General features: G+C 32.9%; 4 protein-coding genes across 6 annotated transcripts in view; 3 read left to right on the top strand and 1 right to left on the bottom strand.

The window, feature by feature from the left end:
* The window catches only part of LOC108550137 (meiotic nuclear division protein 1 homolog), a 989-nt gene extending 403 nt beyond the window's left edge, over nt 1-586 (bottom strand). The window contains exons 1-2 of the mRNA XM_017903797.1: nt 314-586; nt 91-209 (exon numbers count right to left, since the gene is read on the bottom strand). Coding sequence (XP_017759286.1) covers nt 91-209; nt 314-537 — 343 coding nt within the window. The 5' untranslated portion in view covers nt 538-586. The remainder of the gene's footprint in view (nt 1-90; nt 210-313) is intronic.
* The window catches only part of Tfb5 (transcription factor B5), a 1,411-nt gene extending 545 nt beyond the window's left edge, over nt 1-866 (top strand). The window contains exons 2-3 of one of the 2 annotated variants that reach the window (XM_017903800.1): nt 600-732; nt 821-847. In XM_017903800.1, coding sequence (XP_017759289.1) covers nt 600-732; nt 821-823 — 136 coding nt within the window. In that variant the 3' untranslated portion in view covers nt 824-847. Of the gene's footprint in view, nt 1-599 lie in introns of both variants that reach the window. The other variant, XM_017903799.1, reaches the window with a different exon arrangement.
* Nucleotides 848-1,429, top strand: LOC108550138 (zinc finger HIT domain-containing protein 1). Its single transcript, XM_017903798.1, has 2 exons — nt 848-998; nt 1,106-1,429. Exons 1-2 carry the CDS (start codon nt 857-859, stop codon nt 1,426-1,428), a joined length of 465 nt encoding a protein of 154 aa, XP_017759287.1. The 5' UTR covers nt 848-856; the 3' UTR covers nt 1,429.
* Nucleotides 1,430-1,963: 534 nt separating this feature from the next.
* Nucleotides 1,964-7,485, top strand: Ipk2 (Inositol phosphate kinase 2). 2 transcript variants are annotated; one of them, XM_017903795.1, is made up of 6 exons: nt 1,964-2,371; nt 2,565-2,851; nt 3,381-3,702; nt 4,619-4,795; nt 5,475-5,735; nt 5,998-7,485. In XM_017903795.1, the coding sequence occupies exons 3-6, from the start codon at nt 3,534-3,536 to the stop codon at nt 6,705-6,707; spliced, it is 1,317 nt and encodes a 438-aa protein (XP_017759284.1). In that variant the 5' UTR covers nt 1,964-2,371; nt 2,565-2,851; nt 3,381-3,533; the 3' UTR covers nt 6,708-7,485. The 2 variants fall into 2 exon arrangements, with proteins under 2 accessions (XP_017759284.1, XP_017759285.1); XM_017903796.1 differs by lacking the exon at nt 2,565-2,851.
* Nucleotides 7,486-20,416: the final 12,931 nt, after the last annotated feature.

The following is a 20,416-nucleotide window of genomic DNA, read 5'->3' as shown; positions in this document are numbered from 1 at the left end:
TCCCTATCTGTATATTTGTTGTAATAATACAATATGAAAAGAAACATAACCTTTGTATCATTAAATTTTATATTAGTTAATTTTTATAACATTCTTTTATTACCTTTTCTTTTTCACAAGCTTCTTTAAGTTTCTGAAGTTTAAATTCTGCCTCTACTATTTTTTTAGAGGCCTCAGATATTCTTTGTTCTATTGCATTAATGTTTTCTCTGTGTAACATATTTATTTATTAATTGTTTTCATATCGTATTACGTTATTATGTGTATTTTGATATTGTATTACATAAAATAAAATGATATATTTTGTTCATACCCTGGAAATGTCCAAAAATATACAGCAGTACCAATTTTTTCTGATCTCACCAATCCATCATCTACTAATGTTTGAAGTACATCTTTTACTGATTGTGCAACGATGCCTTTTTCTTTAGGTGCAATTTTTTCTAATTCTTTTAAGGTAAAAAACTCTCTTTTTTCATAAAATATGTAAAGTAATCTCATACGTTTTTCCTCGAGAGAAAGTTTTCGTTTAGACATTTTATGTAGATAACTGTAATAAAGTTACAAATGTTGAAGAAAATTATTTTTTATATTTATAGTGATGCAGCAATGAAGCAATTCCTTTTACATCTAGACGAGACTTTTGCTTTGGGAAGAAAATTTATTATTCAAGATCTGGATGAAAGGCATTTGTTTATCTCCGCTGATATCTTAGACACCTTACAAACAAAAGTAGATGACCTTATGGATCAAATATCATTTCCTTTAGCAGAAAAAGGAATATAAATAACAATCAAAATATATTTTCCTTATAATATAGTAGGAAACAGTGTGATTTATCATAAAATAATCAAACATGGCTGCTCGAGAATCTGGTAGAATAAAAGATGCATATCAGAAAAGAATGCTCGATGAAGCTGCTCGTAAGCGCAGACAGAAGAAGGCATTGGAAGCTTTAGAACAAGATAATTTTCATGATGACCCACATGCTGATTTAGGTATACAAATACCTTCTGCAATTCAATAATTTAAATATACTATATTTAAATTACTACTATATTTGTAACATAATGATTTATAACATTTTATAAATATACTGTTACAGTAATGAGCAAGAAAGTACCAAAATTTCAGGAGACTTTAGATAACAGAGGTGGTAGAAGAAAGAAGACTAGATCAGCAGAATATTATAAACAACGGTTTCGTAAGAGTTTTCCTCAGTTAGTAGAGGAAGATCTTAACATTAATCCAAATCCTCCTAATTATGCATCTGCTCAAGCACAACCATCTCGATTCCCTGAACGACAGTTTTGTGCAGTTTGTGGTTTTCCTAGTAATTATACATGTATTCCTTGTGGAGCTAGATATTGTAGTATGAAATGCTTAGGTACTCATCTTGACACGAGATGTTTGAAATGGACAGCTTAAAGAACGAACGTGTAACTGTTGTGAAGTCTATATGTAATTTACTGTTATAAATATATCTTTTATACAATTATGTTATATGACAAAATATTTAAAAAATTTTGATTGTTATAAATAAAATTAAATAAAACCTATTTTTCATTATAAATGTAATAAGACTAATATATATATAAGAAAATATGTTAAATAAATTTGTATATTTTTATAAATTATTGCATTTTTATATTTTCTTCAAAAAGCTGTTATTATTGACTATTTTGAAGCTTACCTGTTTTAATACTTGACTTCTTTAATACTAATGAATTCAACAGAAATATTCATAAATTTTCAAATATTATCAAACTACACTATATTTTTTGTTACTTTGCACGTCGTTTCGCATTTACAATGCCATTTATGTTTACATCGAAGAGGTGATGTAGAATATCGCACGTACTACGATATTATCATGCGAATACTGAATTTTAAACAAAATGTTTGGGTTATGATATAATTTGATAAAATAAAGAAATAAAGCACGTGGAAAACTACTGTGGGAATGTATGATTTCAGCCAACGAACTGACAAATATAAAACTCTAAGAATGTGGCGGGAACGATTTTCATTTCATGAAAACAATAGCCCTCTGGTGGAAGCTAGAAGAATCTTCATACTGTGACGAAAAAAGCAGTAATAGAAAAGTAGAAAAACGTCTAGTGGAAGGACGTATGTTCGTTTATAATTATGTGAAGTTTAAATTCGTGAATTTAATCTTTGTTCCGCCTAATATACGGACGGATTCGAAATTGTCTACGTGAAAGTGTTACGTACTCGAATACACTGTATTGTGTTGTGGACTGGTTATTGTATAGGTTATAATAATATATAGGCATGTAAAATGTCATAGATATAACAATTGTAAAAGAAGAGTGGCTAATAAATTATTCTCCTGTTATTTCCAATAAATGTACGTATGCTTTATATGAGTTGTATTTTATGATTCTTTCGTATGCTCAAAATGTCGATTCCTAAAATGTTATGAGTTTCCTGGTATAAATTATTAAATGTACGTGTTAGTACCTTGTAGATGTAGTTAATCAGGTAGAAAGTTATTCAATTCCAATTTAATTATACAAATACTGTCTTTACTAATATTGCAGTTTCAAAAGACGAACGAATATCACGATTTGTTGGTAAAAGCGCGAGTTTAGAACATTCACTTTTCGCAAGCACATTCTGCCCTCTACCGATGTAGACGAGTACCTTAAATACGCTGTTTTAAGTGTCGCGCGAAATGTTTGTTCTAACTTATTTTGGTTTTCGATCATTTGAAAGAGCATCGAGAGACTACACCTATATATTATTCAGTGTGATGTGAATTTACCTGTGATACGAATAATGTAAAATTTTTAATTGTGGATTTTCGAGTGAGAAAGAATAATCAAAGGTAACGTCTATTTTAAGAATGAAGTTATCGATACTGTAGTACAATAAAATTCTCGTTTCGAAACTATTTTTGAGCAATACGTTAATATACTTTTTATATGAAAATCTATTATCATTATTACTTTCCGTACAGATTACGTTCAATTATCAATGCCAATGTTGAACTTGGACACGAAAAGTGTCATTTTTAAAAAATGAAAATGATACATTATTTTGATGTAACTTTTTGAGATAATTCACATGCCTAATTTATAATTACAAAGCATGCAAGAAAGTTCAAAATTTCTGTATAGAAAATTTGAATTTTATTCGTGTTCTATTTCATTTCAACAGCGTACATTACACCGAATTGCAAAATACTGTGCTCAGATAAATATATTTAAACGTTTTATTCATGTTTAGAAAATCTTTTGGAGGGGATCACGCATAAAATCATTCAACTAGTTTAATACTATCGTAATCTATAAGTATATGCAATACATCTACCTGGTGTGTTGAGCTTCCTCATCAACTGAAATTTGTATTTATAGACGGAAGTAAGACAGCCGAAGATAATTAGAATAAGCTTCGATGACTAACCGCTGGTGGCTGAGGTGGATTTTGCAGCGAAGATAAGATCTTTGCGAACCGTGCAACTCTTTAATTGCAGAAGTAATTACTGCGTACCACTCAGTGCAATAACGATGACGACCTTAGACTCGCAGGCCGATAAAACTTTGTGCCATCTTGATAAGCTTTCGAACACGGAGTTAGCTGAAATTCCATCCGGCCATGGACTTCCTGTTGGAATAAGTCCATTGGAATCTCGGGTAGCCGGACATCCGCCGTTAGACATCGAACGGCAGACGATTGGTAAGCATCTGATCGAATTAAACGCAGCGGAAGATGAAATACTGAGAAAGCAGTTTTACTCAACCGTCGCAATGATTTGGTAATTTTATGCAAACAATCTAACGGCACCACACCTATTGCTTCTTACATTTCTAAACGAACAATTTCCATTTCTTTCACGAGCAGCTTTTTCTCCACTTTATTTTCCAAAATGTTAACCTTTTCTTTCTTTCACGTTAGAAATATAATTTCGGTTCGACTTTGAGTTACCTCGAACTGATAAATGTAAAAATAAACGTAGTTTGTTTCGTGGTATTTCTCTTTTATACGTGTTTAAAAGTTTGGTCATAAGTTTAAGTTACCTGTATGGTAGTTTTCCTACAATTAGGGAGATAGGGGACGATATTATGCAAATATAGATTCTACAAAACTTAATCGAGATTTTAATGAAGAGGGGGAGAAAAATGACGAATATTTATTTATTGAATTTTAACTATTTTAATTATTTTCACGAGTTTCCTGTTTGATCTGTCTGCTTGCTTATCAAAATTCTTTCATAAGTTGTAAAATACACTTTTTTAATCTACAAATGATAACAACCTTTGTAAATACATGAAAAATAAGGAAAGCGTTATCTATTTTCCTGGAATGCTTGAAAATCTAATCTGATGAAATATTTTGCAATTAAAATTTCTTCGGAAGTGATAGAGGAAACAGTTCTGATAAACAGGGTAGATAAATATCGTTGACTGTAATGCAGTATCGATTTTATGCTTATAGCAGCATTTATTATTATACCTCCCTGATTAAGTATTTGTGAATTTATATTTAATATTTATTATAATATCTGTTTTACTTTTATTTGTAGGAAAACAATAATTACTTAATATTTATCTTGTAAAGATCGAGGAAATGAAAATGTTAATAAATGTTGTAGGTATGTTACGTAGGTCGGACGGTCGTGTATTTAAACCTGTTGTTAAACCATTGCTTGGGAAAAGGGAAATCTCGTTTTATGAAAATTTACAAATATCCCAAGATCCTGTTCTGTTACAATTGAAGAATTATGTTCCACGATATTACGGGACAACAGAGCTGCAAATTTTTGGCAGACGTAAGATATCAAAAGTATCGAATTTTTAACTTCTCTATAATTCAGTCTTTTATACATATATATTTTTATTCCCTTTCCATTTTTTCGTACGTCTTTTGTGTTCGTAATTATATCGCAGTATGTGTAAAAATCTTGTAATCATTTTAAAGATAAAAGTCGAATAATTCCCTAACAGATTTTCGCCAGTTTTTTTCTTTTTTCTTTTTTCTATCACAATTAGTATCGCTAATGTATTAGAAGGATACAAAGAATCTTTGATGAACATTTCATTTTCATCGTTATCGTGCTTCCTTTTAAAGAAAGATACGAATATTACTATCACACCATTCCCTTATAGAATGCTAGTGATTTTATTCATTCGCGAGAATTTGTTTAATTTATTTATTTATTTATTTTTTTTCTAATAACAGCTCATCGCAATTTTTTTTTTTCATCTTTAACGGTAAAGAAAATAAATAGATTTTTGCTTCGGATGGACTCTATCCTGCGTAATTATAGAAGATGGATTGTGGTTCTAACGATATAAATTCGATGCTTAGTATGTTGTTGATTTACCATGCATGTATTACGAATTATTAAAGAATTTGCCCCAAGATTCTCTATCTACACTTAATTGCTGAAAATTCACGGTATCGTACAGTTTAACATAATATGATTAATCGTTTCCGTAAAATATTAGGAGTAACATTCCTTACGCTGAAAGATATTACCGATGGTATGGCGGAACCATGCGTGATGGATATAAAAATAGGTAGACGAACGTGGGATCCTTTAGCGACGCCAGAGAAAAAGGCAACGGAAGAATTAAAGTACGCCGAATCTAAACGCACTTATGGATTCTGTATAACCGGCTTTCAAGTATATTGCGTCTCTTCCGGGCAATTAAAACAGTTTGGCAAACATTATGGAAAGACTCTTGATGCTAAGGGTGTTGTGGAAGGTATATTATTAACTTCAATTACTTTATAGGGCACATACACAGTATCATGAATTTACGAGCTATCCTTGTTGTTATAATTCAAATGTTTTTTTAATGTTTCATTAGTTACGTATGTATAGTTGTATAAGTGATATACATATCACTATTGGGTCGTGTGCGGAACGATTCTAACGAAACGCTGGAAACCACTTCCAGAACACTTTAAACAATTCACTCTTTAAATTCAAACTATTCCAAATAGTGCCTTTTCTTTCCTGCGCAGCGCTGAAAATCTTCCTGAATATAAGTCCAGAAAGACCGCCCTGTCGTCAATTGATTGTGATGCTGCTCTCTTTCTTGTGGAAGATCTTACTATTCTTTCGTATCCAGCGGTTGTTCCGCTTTTATTCTAGTTCCCTATTGGTGGCATACGATGCGAAAAGATTGCGGTACTATCACCGTCTAAATAACGTGAACGCCGGTAAATTACCCAGCCATGTATCCAAGTCATTTTCCTCCACAAATAGTCATGAAATCACATCGAATGTGTTCAAACACACGAATGACGCGACGAGTAATTCAGTTTCGAGCACGGTCGAAACAACTAGGAACCGGACAACGGAGAGGGTACACTTTGTAAAGAGAAGCATCAGTTTGAGCAGCAGCGAGTATGATTCGTCAGGAAAGCAAAAGACTCTGAACAGAAGCGGATCGTGTAGTCCGGACTTTAGAGTGGACCGACTCTGCAGTATGCATTCGTGCAGTTTTGATGACGACATTATCAGAATGAGAGAAAGCTACGATGATTTACTCAACGAGCTCACAAGCACCACGGATGAAAAGCAGAACTGGGTTAGAATTAACATGATCGACTTCACGCATGTCTTCCCAGCGGAGGATCAGAATACTTTGGATCTAAATTATTTAGAGGGAATCGAGAACCTGATCAAACTCGTGGAGATGTTCCTGGTCTCCAAGGATACCTCTGCATGAACTATATTTATTACAACGTAGGAAGTTGTTGTTATACGTTTTCTTTCAAATCGCAATACGAATGTTACACACCTGTATTTTATATTCTTTACTAAAAGTAGATTGATTTTCGAGGTTAGGTCAGTGAAAATCCGCAAGTTTGTAACTCGTGACGATGCATGTGCATTATCGCGTGAATAAAGTACGAGAATGTTTCGCGAAAGCTTATTGGATGTCGTGGAAACGGGGCTTAATGTTCAAATATTTGTCGTTTTACAGCTCTCGTGAAACGTTTTCCGTATTTCTAGTCGGATTCGTTGCAAGTACTGAAAACTGAATGTTAATTGTTTGGCACCAGAGATTACATTTGTAATATTCACATCCTTCGGTGCACCTTCACTTGTCTATATTCCACATTATTAAACACCGTATTCGTTGCTTTTACATATATGGTCTTACATATGTATACGTGATTCATGCAACGATTGTTGTAGTCATCGATTGTTCGTACTATTTCCTTTTTCTCATCTTCTTATCGTGCAGATCAAAATTCTATAATCGATCGAACAGAAAAATTGTTACGTTAATATGAATACCGAAAATACAAGTGTTAATGTAAAGGTCGAATGTCTTTATTCCTACCCTTTCTGGTAAATTCAGGATGTTTGTACCGGAAGCGAAACATTGTGTCTTACAACTTTTTCACCTACATATGAATAATAATTTCACCTATAAATATATACGTTCGCAGACTGGTATCTTGGAGAAGAAATCAGGTACTTACCATGATTAATTCTATTCGAGCCATATGTACATGGAGTTATTACAAATTTGTTTTATTGTATAATTATTGAATATACTAGCTTAATTCATGTATTTGTGAATATTTTATCATTAAGAATAAAAAAAATGTATAATCTGATACACCTGAGTGTATATGATTATTTTAAAAAATATCACCCGATGAGTTTATTTATTTATTTTTTAAATTTAACGATGCAACCATTCGTGGCATGAAAAAGTAGTATCGAATATTCATCGTTAATACGAGTACGTAAATTAATATACGAAACACTATCCGGCGTGCGAGCTAATTGCATTTATTATATTTGTCACCGAAAAATTATTTAAATAAATTCGAAATAAATAAAAAGAATTTTAAATGACATCTGTTCTGCAAATAAAATTTAAATAAATTGTACAAAAGGAAATTACAGATTACAGATTACACAGATTACATCCGTTGCTATTTATTGCCATTAACGAATATTTATTGTAACTTTTCAAAATTAAAAACAAAACAGGAATTAATTGAGAATAATTATCGACGTAACATTTAACCCGGTAATTAATCATCTAGGTTAACGACAGACTCGCCAGGTGGTAGGTTATAAAACAAGCTTGTTCGTTATCGTATATTTTATTCGCCATTCACTCGTAAACAGTTTTTACATTGTCGCTCGAATCGTCGAATGAGCGCACCGGCACGACGTGTCAACTGATAATAATTCATAATTTGCTTAATCTCTCGTAACATTTATAATAATATATATATATAATATTTATATTTGTATTTATATTCATATTTATATATATATATGTATAGATTGTTTGCTTGATCATCGGCTGTATTTACGTGGCACATCATTCACCGTACACCAGCTTATACACTTTCGCGCTGCATACACCACACAGGCTTACTCTTTCTCACTCTTACCTACTTACACTTTTAAGAGTTCATCTCTCTCGCTCGCGGGTCTACAACATCCGATGATTTATAGGACTACAAGACAGCCAGCTCCTTCACTTCGATTTTTTTACGCGTTCTCTGGACGAAGGTAGTCACGATTAGGAAACGAGTGTAACAAAGTGTAACAAAGTCCGGAAATGGTAAAAAGCGCCAGCGAATAGAAATCGAACGTGGAGAACGACTGGACTTTGTACGACCTTTCACGTCGGTAATCGGTAACCGACCGTAACCGATCAGTGACCGACACAGATGGTAATCGTGTCCGCCCGAACGAGTGGTTACGATCCGTTCGCGAAATATCGACCAAGATGATTTCCTGATGCTATAAATTCTATACCTTGTAACGAAACGCCGTCGGTATTGAGGGCTCGATAAATTTACGACGATTATTAGTGCCTGAACAGAGAAAAGCCTTCGAGGGTATCGGTACCTAACGTAATTACTGCGAGCGCGATTAATGGCTAAGGGTTCTGTTAATCAACCCACAAACGCGATTACCACGGCTCAAATTGAATTACGTGTTTTGAATAGCAGGAAAGTCTCTGATATCCAATGCGCGACAGAAACGATCGCAATGTACTACATTCGTTTATGTCACTATACACTGCGTGACTTGTGGCGTAGAGGAAATTTGATCATCGATTATACCTATAAGTGTGACGACATATAACGGAGTAATAATAAAGATGCAGCGATAATATTAGCGGCGGTAATAATGGGATTAATATTTATAACGATATAGCGCTATTACATCACATATTAAACGTAGATGCAGTTAATAATTAAAGTAAGAATATTAAATACTTATCAACGTAACGTTGCATGCGGCAGGGTTGATATACATGTAAGCTTGATGAATCACGTGTTCGTAATTATTATTATGCACTTGCGTGGAAGTGTTTAATTATTCCGTCGTATCCCTGTTTCGTAGAACGGAAATTTAATTCGTGAGTAATTGGATTGAAAATTGCGTTGATTATTCGGTTATAGAATTGGCAGTATATCGCAGCTGGATAAAATTGGAAACTATAATTAAAGCGTTCTTATGAGACTTATTCTATTTTAAGAAGGAGAAGAAACATTTATATCCGTTTGCCTTGAGAAGTGTAGAAAAGGACAATCATTGACCTATTCAAGCAAGAAGCACACGATGAATATTTCCAACCGACATAACGGTTTTCTATTCATTCGACAATTCTCGTTTCTCGTTGATTTTAACAAAAACAGTCTGATTGTCCAAAAACTTTTCAATTGCAATCCAATTTCAATTTTTATTATATCAAATTTTCGTTTTCACGAAAAGATCGATGTTTTTCGAATCGTTAATTCACATTTTATACAAGGTGACAATGTCGATGTATTTTACTACTAGACAAACGTAGTCAACGAATTATATTTGCATACGACTTAGGAAAATAAATCAAATATCAAACGATATTTAAACAAGCAATAGTAATAATGTGATAATTTTTTTCGATGCATCGACTTTGTTATTCGTTAATAAAACAGTTTTCAGATAATGTTTCTAGCAGATGATAAATTTTTAATTTCGTTCGTATTTAAACAAAATTTGTTCATCTTTCTGCAAAAATAGCGCTAAATTAATAATCGAATAATTTTGGAATAATAATTATGGTGAGTATACATCTCGCTGAGAATTTGTTTGTCAACATTTCCAATCAGTTTTAAATTTGTGTTACACGCTCCATCTGGCGTACGATTCTCCAAACAACAATGTGAAACTCTATTTTACCTAAAGTCGATAACAAACCGATTTATTCGCACTGACTTATCCTTTCGATCTTTATGCTTCCGTTTGAAGTTTGTTAACGATCGCAATCTCTCAAACTCACTTTGGCAAAGTACCGATTCGTTTAGGTAGACATAAAGAACGCAAGATCGTGGAATTCCTTTGAAAATTATAGCGGTGATCACGCGTGGAGCGATAAAGATTAGTTTGGCGATGAATTTCAACCGAATGGCTGCGACGGTGCCCACGCGATAAATTTAGCATCCCGATTGCGGAAATAGAAGACGAAGAAACGTGCAACCGCGTGGCCGTTTAAATTCTGCGGTTGTTAACCGCACGAGAACGCGAGTTCCTTTCTTGTCCGGTCCATTCCATCGTGGACCCTAGCTAAAAAATTTGTCCCACGTTTCCTCGCTCGTTTTGCATCGCGTTCAACTAATTTCGCCTAGTTACGTGCCGCGAGTTCTGTCCTTCCCTTCTCGAGCTTTCGGTTTTACAACGTGGTAGGTTTTGATTCCGAATATTCCCAATTTAAATTCTTTTTCTCATTTTCAATTATTTTTAACGGATATAATTTTCATGAAACTTTTTTTATATAATGAAAAAAATAATCCCAATTTAAATTTTTTTTCTTATTTTCAACTATTTTTAACGAATACTATTTCTATGCCTTTTTTTCCAGTAATGAAAAAGATAATATTCCCAATTTAATTTTTTTTTCTCATTTTCAATTATTTTTAACGAATACAATTTTTATGAAATTTTTTTTCAGTCATGAAGTAGATAATATTCCCAATTTAAATTCTTTTTCTCATTTTCAATTATTTTGAACAGATACAATTTTTATGAAAAAAACAACAGAATTTTTTTCAACAAATAAAAAATACACTTCTTTATCCTGACATAAATAACTGTATATTACAGGCACATGGGATAATTCTAGTTTTGTAAATAAATTTTTCGACAGCAAATTTATAAGTTAATAAATGTCGGTGAAAAGTTTCTGATAACTACTATTTCATATAATTAACGTAATAATTAAGAATTCGAAGTAATCTTCCAACTGAACTTTTTTGCGAAGAATATACCAAAATGAAGAAACTTTAATACAAAGTTTCAATCCGTGATATCTACTGCAAAGATGCGAGGTATAAACGCGTAATACTTGGTTACAAGGAAACGTCACATTTTGCAAGACTCCACGGTTTAATTTTTTCAAAATACAGCAAAGTTTAACTTCCATGGAAAGTGGGTAAGTTTTAATAAACTTGTTTAAAGTTAAATGAATTTAAAGTTCACGAGTTCAATAAGGATGTCTGCGCAAAGTTAAATCGAAAGTTATTCACTAAATTTATACGTCGAGTAACGCCATCTGTGTTGTAATACGTTATATACACGCATAAACATGGCTGCAGATAAAAATTCAATTCATAAAACACTTAATAGGTAAAATAAGTATAAACTCACTTTTCTACGAAACGTCATTTAACTATTAATTACCGAAAAAACGAACGAAACTGATTAACACTAGAACTACCAACCCAGTCAAAATGACTGGCCCCAGAATTTTTCTTTTTGCAATCACCGAACACATAAACCTGCTTTAAGAATAAAATTGGTAACAACTCATATTAAGAAAGAACTGTAATCAATATATTTACTCATATTCATCGTACCGCCGAAAATTACTATAATCTGTGCACGTTATAGTTAGGTGCCCATTAAAGATCGGTAGTTCTAGCGTTAAAGAAATTAAATTAATTAAACAAACTAATCTCACAAATCATAGTCGTATATTTAATACACGCCATTTTTAACAAAATAAATATAAATCCATGAAACGGTAAGTCTTCGAATATAATTTAAACTCGATTACAAACTTGACTCACGTTTTTACCCAAACCATAGGAAAAATTGACGAAGACATCAATACCTAACCTATAATAACGACGTTAATTAATCCTTGTTCCGAAAATGATAACTTCGATCAGTATTACAGATATACAATGATCCCGTATCAAATTTCTCATATGTGAGGAATCATGCATAATTCCAATCGATGCACTATTGATAAGCAAAGTAAGTCGGATAGCTAATTAGTTACACGTGTATATCAGCTGCATTGTAATCCGATAAAACTCCAATTTCACTGAACTATTCAACAGGATAACACAGATACTGCCAATTCACTGAATTTCCGATGTTCCAAAGCGTTTAAAAACGTTTGAAAACGACAAAGAGGTGGAGATTGTAGGCGATAAATCTGGTATCGTAATGGCCATCGAACACGGATAAGGAGAAGGGCGATGACAGCATAAAAATCGGACGAAGATGGAAAAGTCGGTAAAGGGGCCATCACAGCGAAGAATAAAATTAATGAACACGCGTACAAAGCATGTCGGTCTGCTCAATGCCGCGTAATCATTTCTTTTTTCCTTTTCTCCCCATGGCCAGCCAATGGACCATTTCGAGGACAACCGCCAACGTTCAATCGAAACGATTGATCTCGTAATTACGTCCGACAGAGTTCTCCACTCTCGCGTGCAAATATCGTGCTGAGGAATCTGTCGCGACTTTTTAAATGGCGAACAATCAACGATGAAAAATGGTCGCGAGTGTTTGTTGAGCATGATGATGCAAGTGCAATTTGCTACGATGTTAGAATTAGAGACGCCATCTTTGTTTCGCTCGAGATACTGCTGTAAGTACCCGAGACAAAAATTCTGGGTATTTTTTGATTTTTTATAATATTCGTTTCTAATATTTAGACGAATTTTGTGTAATTAGAAAGGAAATTATGCTATATCGTTTGTAGGTGGGAGACAGATGACGTTTGTTTATATCCGAGGACATAGTAAGCTTCTATTCAACGCGGAATATACAGGGTGTCCCAGTAAAGGTAGCACAATCGGTAGCAGGTGATTTTACACGAAAAAGCAAATCGAAAATAAAGAATAAAATTTTTTCATTCGGAGCTTCGTTGACGAGGAAATCGAGTTTCAATATTCACCGAGTACGAGTGTACTTAGCTCTGGCTTAGGTGGATAAATCATCGATACATCAGCATCGGTGGTACAACCGAGGAGGGGGTGATTCTACGTGAAAAATAAATCGAAAATAAAGAATAAAATTTTTGGATTTGAAGCTTCGTTGACGAGAAAATCGAGTTTCGATATCCACCGAGTACGCGCGCATCTAGCTCAAGCTTAGATGAATAAATCATCGATACATGTGGTACAATCGAGAAAGGGGCGATACTACGTGAAAAAACAAATCGAAAATAAAGAATAAAATTTTCTCATTCGGAGCTTCGTGGTCGTGAAAATCGACTTTGAATATCCACCGAGTACGCTGGTATACTTACAGTCCATTCATCTAACATAAGCCATAGCTAAGTGCACGCGTTCTAGGTACATATTCAAAGTCGATTTTCTCCACAACGAAGCTCCGAATGAAAAAATTTTATTCTTCATTTTCGATTTATTTTTTCAGGTAGAATCATCCCCTCCCCATTTGCACCACCGATGCTGATGTATCGATGGTCCATACGTCTAAGTGCACGAGTTAATAATAATATTGTTAATGTGTATCAATAATAAAATAAACGTAATAATTCGCAATAAAATATTTTGGAAGTCCTACGTAACTGTCCAGTAATTTTTATTGCTATAAAATAATATAATAATTCGTTACTTTTTGAAGTAAGTTAATAACAAATCTGCGATGTTTTTTAAACATCGTAAATCTGGGAGTCTTATATCTTGACACGAAAATTTTCGTCATTTATTTACCTACGTCCTTTTATTAGTCAAGCAGTGGTAGCTCTACATACAATTCGCTTTCCTTCAGTTTTCAAAAATCACTTAATATATGTAACCACGTTTTATTAGTTATATATACAACTTCTTTCAAACGAGGTATGGTGGCCAATTTAACAAATTACATAAACGGAAACAATAATAATTGTTAAAAAAGAAAAAATTCCAAATCAAATAAATTCTCGAAAAACATCACAAGTACTCAATTTCATCGCAGTCATAACTTAAAAAACCAAAAAAACAAAAAGGAATAACGTTTTAGAATAAAATTTATTCATTTAATAATTAATTTCACTATAGTAAAATAACCTTAAATCTGATAGTTTTTAGTGCTCGCTAATGTATAGTTATTAAATCAGCATAACATACTGGTAAACTTTAGAATAATCGAGTAATTTTTAAGTAATTAATTCATTTAACAATTAATTTTGCTATAGACAGTAAAAGAACCCTAAATCGGGTTTGTCCTAATGTTCATTAATAATATGCTTCTAAATACTTAAAAATCCCTCGGTATACAATAACATAACCTTAAATCACCGTAAATTCATGTCGTAACAGTATCTTTACATCACCCATCGATCAAATCCTTCAAAATATAACATCCACGAATAAAATCTAGAAAACAAATTTCTCCTAACCTACCCCAATTCGTTAAATCAGCCACTTTACAGCGTTTATTTTATTACTCAACAGAATTTTCACTGAACGATCAAAACACGTTTTACGTAACCCTTGGCCACATCGTGGAACATCTTCAACCACTTTGAAATCTTCGATGAAATCACTGGCAAAATGTCCGGTGAAACGTTCGCGAAAGCGTGTAGTCGACGCGAGAGAAACACGTCGCACGACTCGGCCTCGCGAAATTGGCCCGGCGGTTTCGCTTACATAACGGCGCTGGCGTCGGCGGCGGCGATGCTCGGAACTACCAGTGTACGTTCTATCCTTTCGTTCGTTATTTATCGCGGTCTACGCGGCAAATTGAAAACGGATGCGGGCGAAACGTGCAGGTGGCAATCGATAATTTCGGGCCATTTCGCGCGTCACGTTTCTCGTATGAACGACAATTTGCAAATATATATTGGCCGGGTGACGCGCGATCGTTCCGATGCCATGCAAGCGTATGATGTTTGCGGCAGGTTAACACGATCGCTATTGCAAGATGTATTGCTGGTTGCTGCGGTTCTGATCACATAGCGGCACGCCGATGCTCGTCAATCGCCGCCATTCAACCAGCAAAATTGTTCCAATCGTTTCGCTGCGACTCTAACAGATTTTTGTTTGCGCCGTTAGAATGAAACGACGGTTTCAATGTGCCCGGTCTGAACGTCTGTTTTTTCGCTTTTTTCCCTTTTTTTTCTTTTTTCTTGGCTGGAACCGTCGGTGATCCCGTTGGAAATTATACGGTGGAACAAAATGGCCACACTTTTGCTAACCTGCGTGTGTACCTTGTTCGTTAATTCGTTTCGCGATAATCGTGTGGTTTCTTTTTACGTTTGCAACGATTCTGGGTATCGGTGTTTATCTTGGCAGTGCTCGACGATTTTTTCAACGGTCGTTAAGTTTCGTTGCGCGAAATGTTTTGTCTGTGCACGCGTGGGAAGAAACGCGTTAACTCTCATTTATTTATCGGTTTCAATCGATACTATTTTGCGGACCGTGGGCAAATAAAGCATCAGCACGCTGTGTTACAAGGAAATTCGTGTAATCAAAAAGTTTCGATCTTAATCGAAGTTTGTGTGCATACGCAGAACGATGAGTTCTGCGTGGAGCTATCATTTTATGGCAGTTAAATAGACTTTTAAAATTTCAGTGTTTATTCATATTCCGATTATAATTTCCTTTCGGAATTTTTTTCAGAATTAAGTTATAGAGCATTGAAAATTAAAATTTTTGTTGTATTTAAAATTAAATTAAAATCTCTTTGCATTTACAATTAAATTAAATTCTCTTTGTATTTAAAATTAAATAAAGATCTTGTGGTATTATACAATTATTTTTAAAATTAAAACGAGTACTGAAGATTAAATTGCTGATTTCATTAGAGTGATATTTCAAAATAAAATATGTTGTATGTGTAGTCTGTTGTGATATATATGTATTTAAAATTAAATAAAAATCTTGTAGTATTGTAAAATTATTTTTAAAATTGAAACGAGTACTGAAGATTCAATTGCTGATTTCATTAGAGTGATATTTCAAAATAAAATATGTTGTATGTGTAGTCTGTTGTGATATATATGTATTTAAAATTAAATAAAAATTTTGTAGTATTGCAAAATTATTTTTAAAATTGAAACGAGTAGTGAAGATTCAATTGCTGATTTCATTAGAGTGATATTCGAAAATAATCTATATTTTATGTGTAATCTGTTATGATATATGTGCTTATAGAGTTTCGTTCAAATTAAATTAATTCAAATCAGAATCTTGTGGTTAGGTGAATTTTCTATGTAATATAGTGTGCCAATATTCTTTATACTCACTGTACAAATTACGTAATATAGTTGTACAAGTGTGTATCAAAATGTTAATTCTGTGTCTTTTAAAATACGTTTCCTTTAGTTAAATTTATTTATGTTCGAGTTTGATCATAAGTGCGAGAACATTTGTTGGTCCTGTACGAAGTTAATTAGATTATTAGGAAAATGATTAATTTGCTTGAAATTTTTATTTATGAACTTATATTAATAATAGGAGAGTAATGATTTAACAATTATGCGTTGGCTTCTGTGATTTTTTGATTTAATGTCTATTGGAAATACCTAGGTATGAATTAAACGAGAAGCTTTTGGAAAATGATCAAATGACTGAATGTGATTTATGAAATCATTAATAATCCCAAAATTAATTGCAGCAGTGATTGTAAATTTTTGTTATAATATTAAATATATGATTTATTACAGTTTGTCTTTCAAGGTATGTTTTTAATAGCTTTTAAATCTTTCGTCCACAAATGTCCAAACATTTATGAATAATAATATGTAATGGCATTTAATACTTAATCTATAATGCGAAAATTGCACAAAATAAAATCGAATTCCATTTTTAAGTATTATCTCGCGTCAATAAAATTCAAATATTATTTTGCGTTATAATATTAATAACTAAAATTATTTTTTCACTCTGTAAATAAATTTAATTCTTATTTATATCAAACTCGTATATAAATAAACCTTTGCATGAGATAATATTACACAAATCGCGAATTAGGTGCGTTGTTAGTGATATTTCCAGTAGGAAAATATGTTTCGATATAAACTATTAAATTGTTTATACCTAAATTTCCAAATTTCCATATTTAACATTACAGATGTCAAAAATCCTTCGTATTTATCAAATACCACAGTGTTACCCGTTCTGTACCTATAGAACGTTAAATATCGGCATTTGAAATATTAAAATTTTAAATATCAAAATTTTATATCAAACACAGATTAAGAGATTTATTCAGAATAAATTTACGAATAAATCTATTCCGATACAAAACTGAAATTTCCGTTCAGTTTAACACTTTGACAATTGCAACTCCCTCGTTATTTATTTAATTATTTTATTTATTATCGTTACCTATTTAATTCATTTTATTATATACTAACATAAACAAAACATTCATATTCTATTACAAATGATCGTAATACATTCATCTGCACCAATAATTAATTTTATTTTCCCAAGGTAATATATCTAATGTACATATGTATTTTGTCAGCTTCAATGATGGAATAAATATGCAAGAGGCAATTACATAAAATCCAAGGCATAAACTTTTACACTGAATCAAGCTGAAAGTAATATGTAAAGCGAAAAAGAAGGCACATGTCTACTTTAACGAGCCATTTTAGATAATAATGGGCAATGACAATGTGGTCAAACTCGTTAACGCACAGCGTGTACTTTCATATAGGTAATGATAAAAACGTTGTACATAATAAGGGAAGTGGATCATTAGAACGATACTACGTCAGAATCAAATTATATCCATAAACGTTCTCTCTTTAAGATGAGCTCGGCAAAGATGAATCCTTTCGAGCAAAAGCATCTCATCAAAGTGTTAAAGAGGCGGACATTTTATGCGCTATAGTCTGATACAGCTTTAACGCCAATCACAAACGATAAAACGATATTTTGTCTCACAGAGTGCACCTATCTTGTGAATTCGTATTTCAGGTTAGAACACAGTACGTTCATCCTTGTAAGGTGGTACAGTAAGCCACAAAAGTATTCGTATTTTTCCTGATATTATTCGGTTGATGTTCATTTCTGCCATAAGTTTAAAAATTATTATCAGTGATAACATATTATGGCAACACAGAATTCATTGATCTTATAAATTCGTGTCTTGCGTTGAAATACGATGCGCCATCTGTGTAAGAATGTACAGTAAGACACAAAAGTATTCGTATTGTTTAAGTTCCTGATATTAGTCGTTTGCTATTTATTTCTGCCATAAATTCAAAAATTATTATGAGTGATAACATATTATGGCAACACAGAATTCATTGATCTTATAAATTCGTATCTCGCATTGAAATACGGTGCGCCATCTGTGTAAGATTATACAGTAAGTCACAAAAGTATTCGTCTTGTTTAAGTTCCTGACATTAGTTGAGTGCTATTCTTTTCCGATACAAGCTTCAAAATTGTTATCAGTGACAGTATACTGTAGTAGGACTTCGATTAATCGAAATAATTAATGTCAAGGAAACTGGATAATCGAATTAGTGAAACTGTGATTATTTTTCATGAAAACTCTGTCTTCGATATCGCATATTTAAGTTTCGATGATTGTAATTTTTCTGAGTTACCAAATTCCAAACTTTTATACATTTATTTATTTTCCCACCAATATTGTCAGTATTGTCAATAGTTTTCGGAAAATTATGAAGAATGAATAATCGAAGTTCAAAATGATATAATATAATATTACAGATATATTATAATTATAATACTAATTATAAAAATATTAATATAATATTAATACAATATAATATAATAAATAATATAATAATACTATATTACTTAATAATATTAAATATCATTGAATATTTCAATAATTCAATAATCTTTAATAACATTAATCATATAATATATTCATAATATGTATTATAACGATATAAACAATAAGACAAACGTATTACATCATAGCTAATCTAGATTAATTAAATACATGAGAAATTTCACCTATTATAACGAGCATTGCACAAAAATTAATTTCAATTCCCCTATTCCTTACACTGGATTAATATAGTGTCGGGTATTTTGTATCGTTCGAAAGCATGATCAACGCAACACGCACATCCGTCGATATGGATTTCAGAACTTGTACCGTAAAAGAATAGCGATCGTATAAAATGGCGGAGGGGCACGAGTACTCTGGTGGCTCGCTCTAGTGGCGTAAATGGCACACTAGCGAGGTCCTTAGCGACAGAGCTGATGACGGGACGGAACGGAACGTCTCGACGTAAATGAGACAAAATGGAGCCGTATTATCTCGAGCGTCCGTGACACAGGCCGCGTTTTAAAGCCGAAAGAAGGATAGCCGAGTATCGAATGGCGCGGATCGATCCGCGTAATTGCGAGGGGCGAATTGCGGTCTCGCCTCTAGTTTCGCGAATGGCAAACGTAAAAAGCAAACCGTTTATGACTGTGTCGGGATTTTATTACATCGCAAAAGGACGCGATCGTACAGCACAGACGACCTCTAATTTCTTTATTTCCCGATCATGACCGTGTATGCTTCTTCCACGACCTCGAATCGGCATTGCAATGCGATTGCACTGATGCCTGTGATCGTAATTGCAAGGTTCGAATTGGGTTTGCGGTTATCGCGTAAAAAATTCCTGCGAATTATATCTCGCTGGATAATAATTTCGCGTGCTTAAAATACCATTCGTCGTTTCGACACGATCGGCATTGTTCAGTTTTTGCATTCGTTTTTATTCGCTTTCGTCGTATTTCTTCAGTTTTGTATTTTTCTTCTTTTTCGGTATTACTTGCTTGCATTTTATCGGAGAAATTTTATTCAGTGATAATAAAAGTAATGGATTTCATTGGAAATTTTGTATCGGTAATCCTCGTAATTGAAAAATTGCATTCCGTGTTAATGTTACTGTTGAATGTGTTGAAAAATTTGTTCATATTTCATTTAAGAAACTTTATTCCACGACGATGATAATAAATATTCCAATATTTAGTATTATTCACTTTTGCTATGAAATATTTGATAACATTTTATTTTTGAAATTGATAAATTTCATCCCGGAAAGTTCTGTAAATAAGTTTCGTGGCTAAATGTTTGGTGATATTTTATTTAAGAGTTTTATTTCTAGGCAATAAGCTCGATGACTCTCATTCCCAAATTTTGCATTACTATCGTCGATTATTATCTTCATAGAAATTTTTGTGT

Source organism: Eufriesea mexicana, unplaced genomic scaffold, assembly GCF_001483705.2.
Source record: "Eufriesea mexicana isolate 0111107269 unplaced genomic scaffold, ASM148370v2 scaffold2534, whole genome shotgun sequence".
NCBI lineage: Eukaryota > Metazoa > Arthropoda > Insecta > Hymenoptera > Apidae > Eufriesea > Eufriesea mexicana.
Note: the sequence above shows the minus strand (reverse complement) of the source record. Positions and strands in the feature narration are given on the sequence as shown.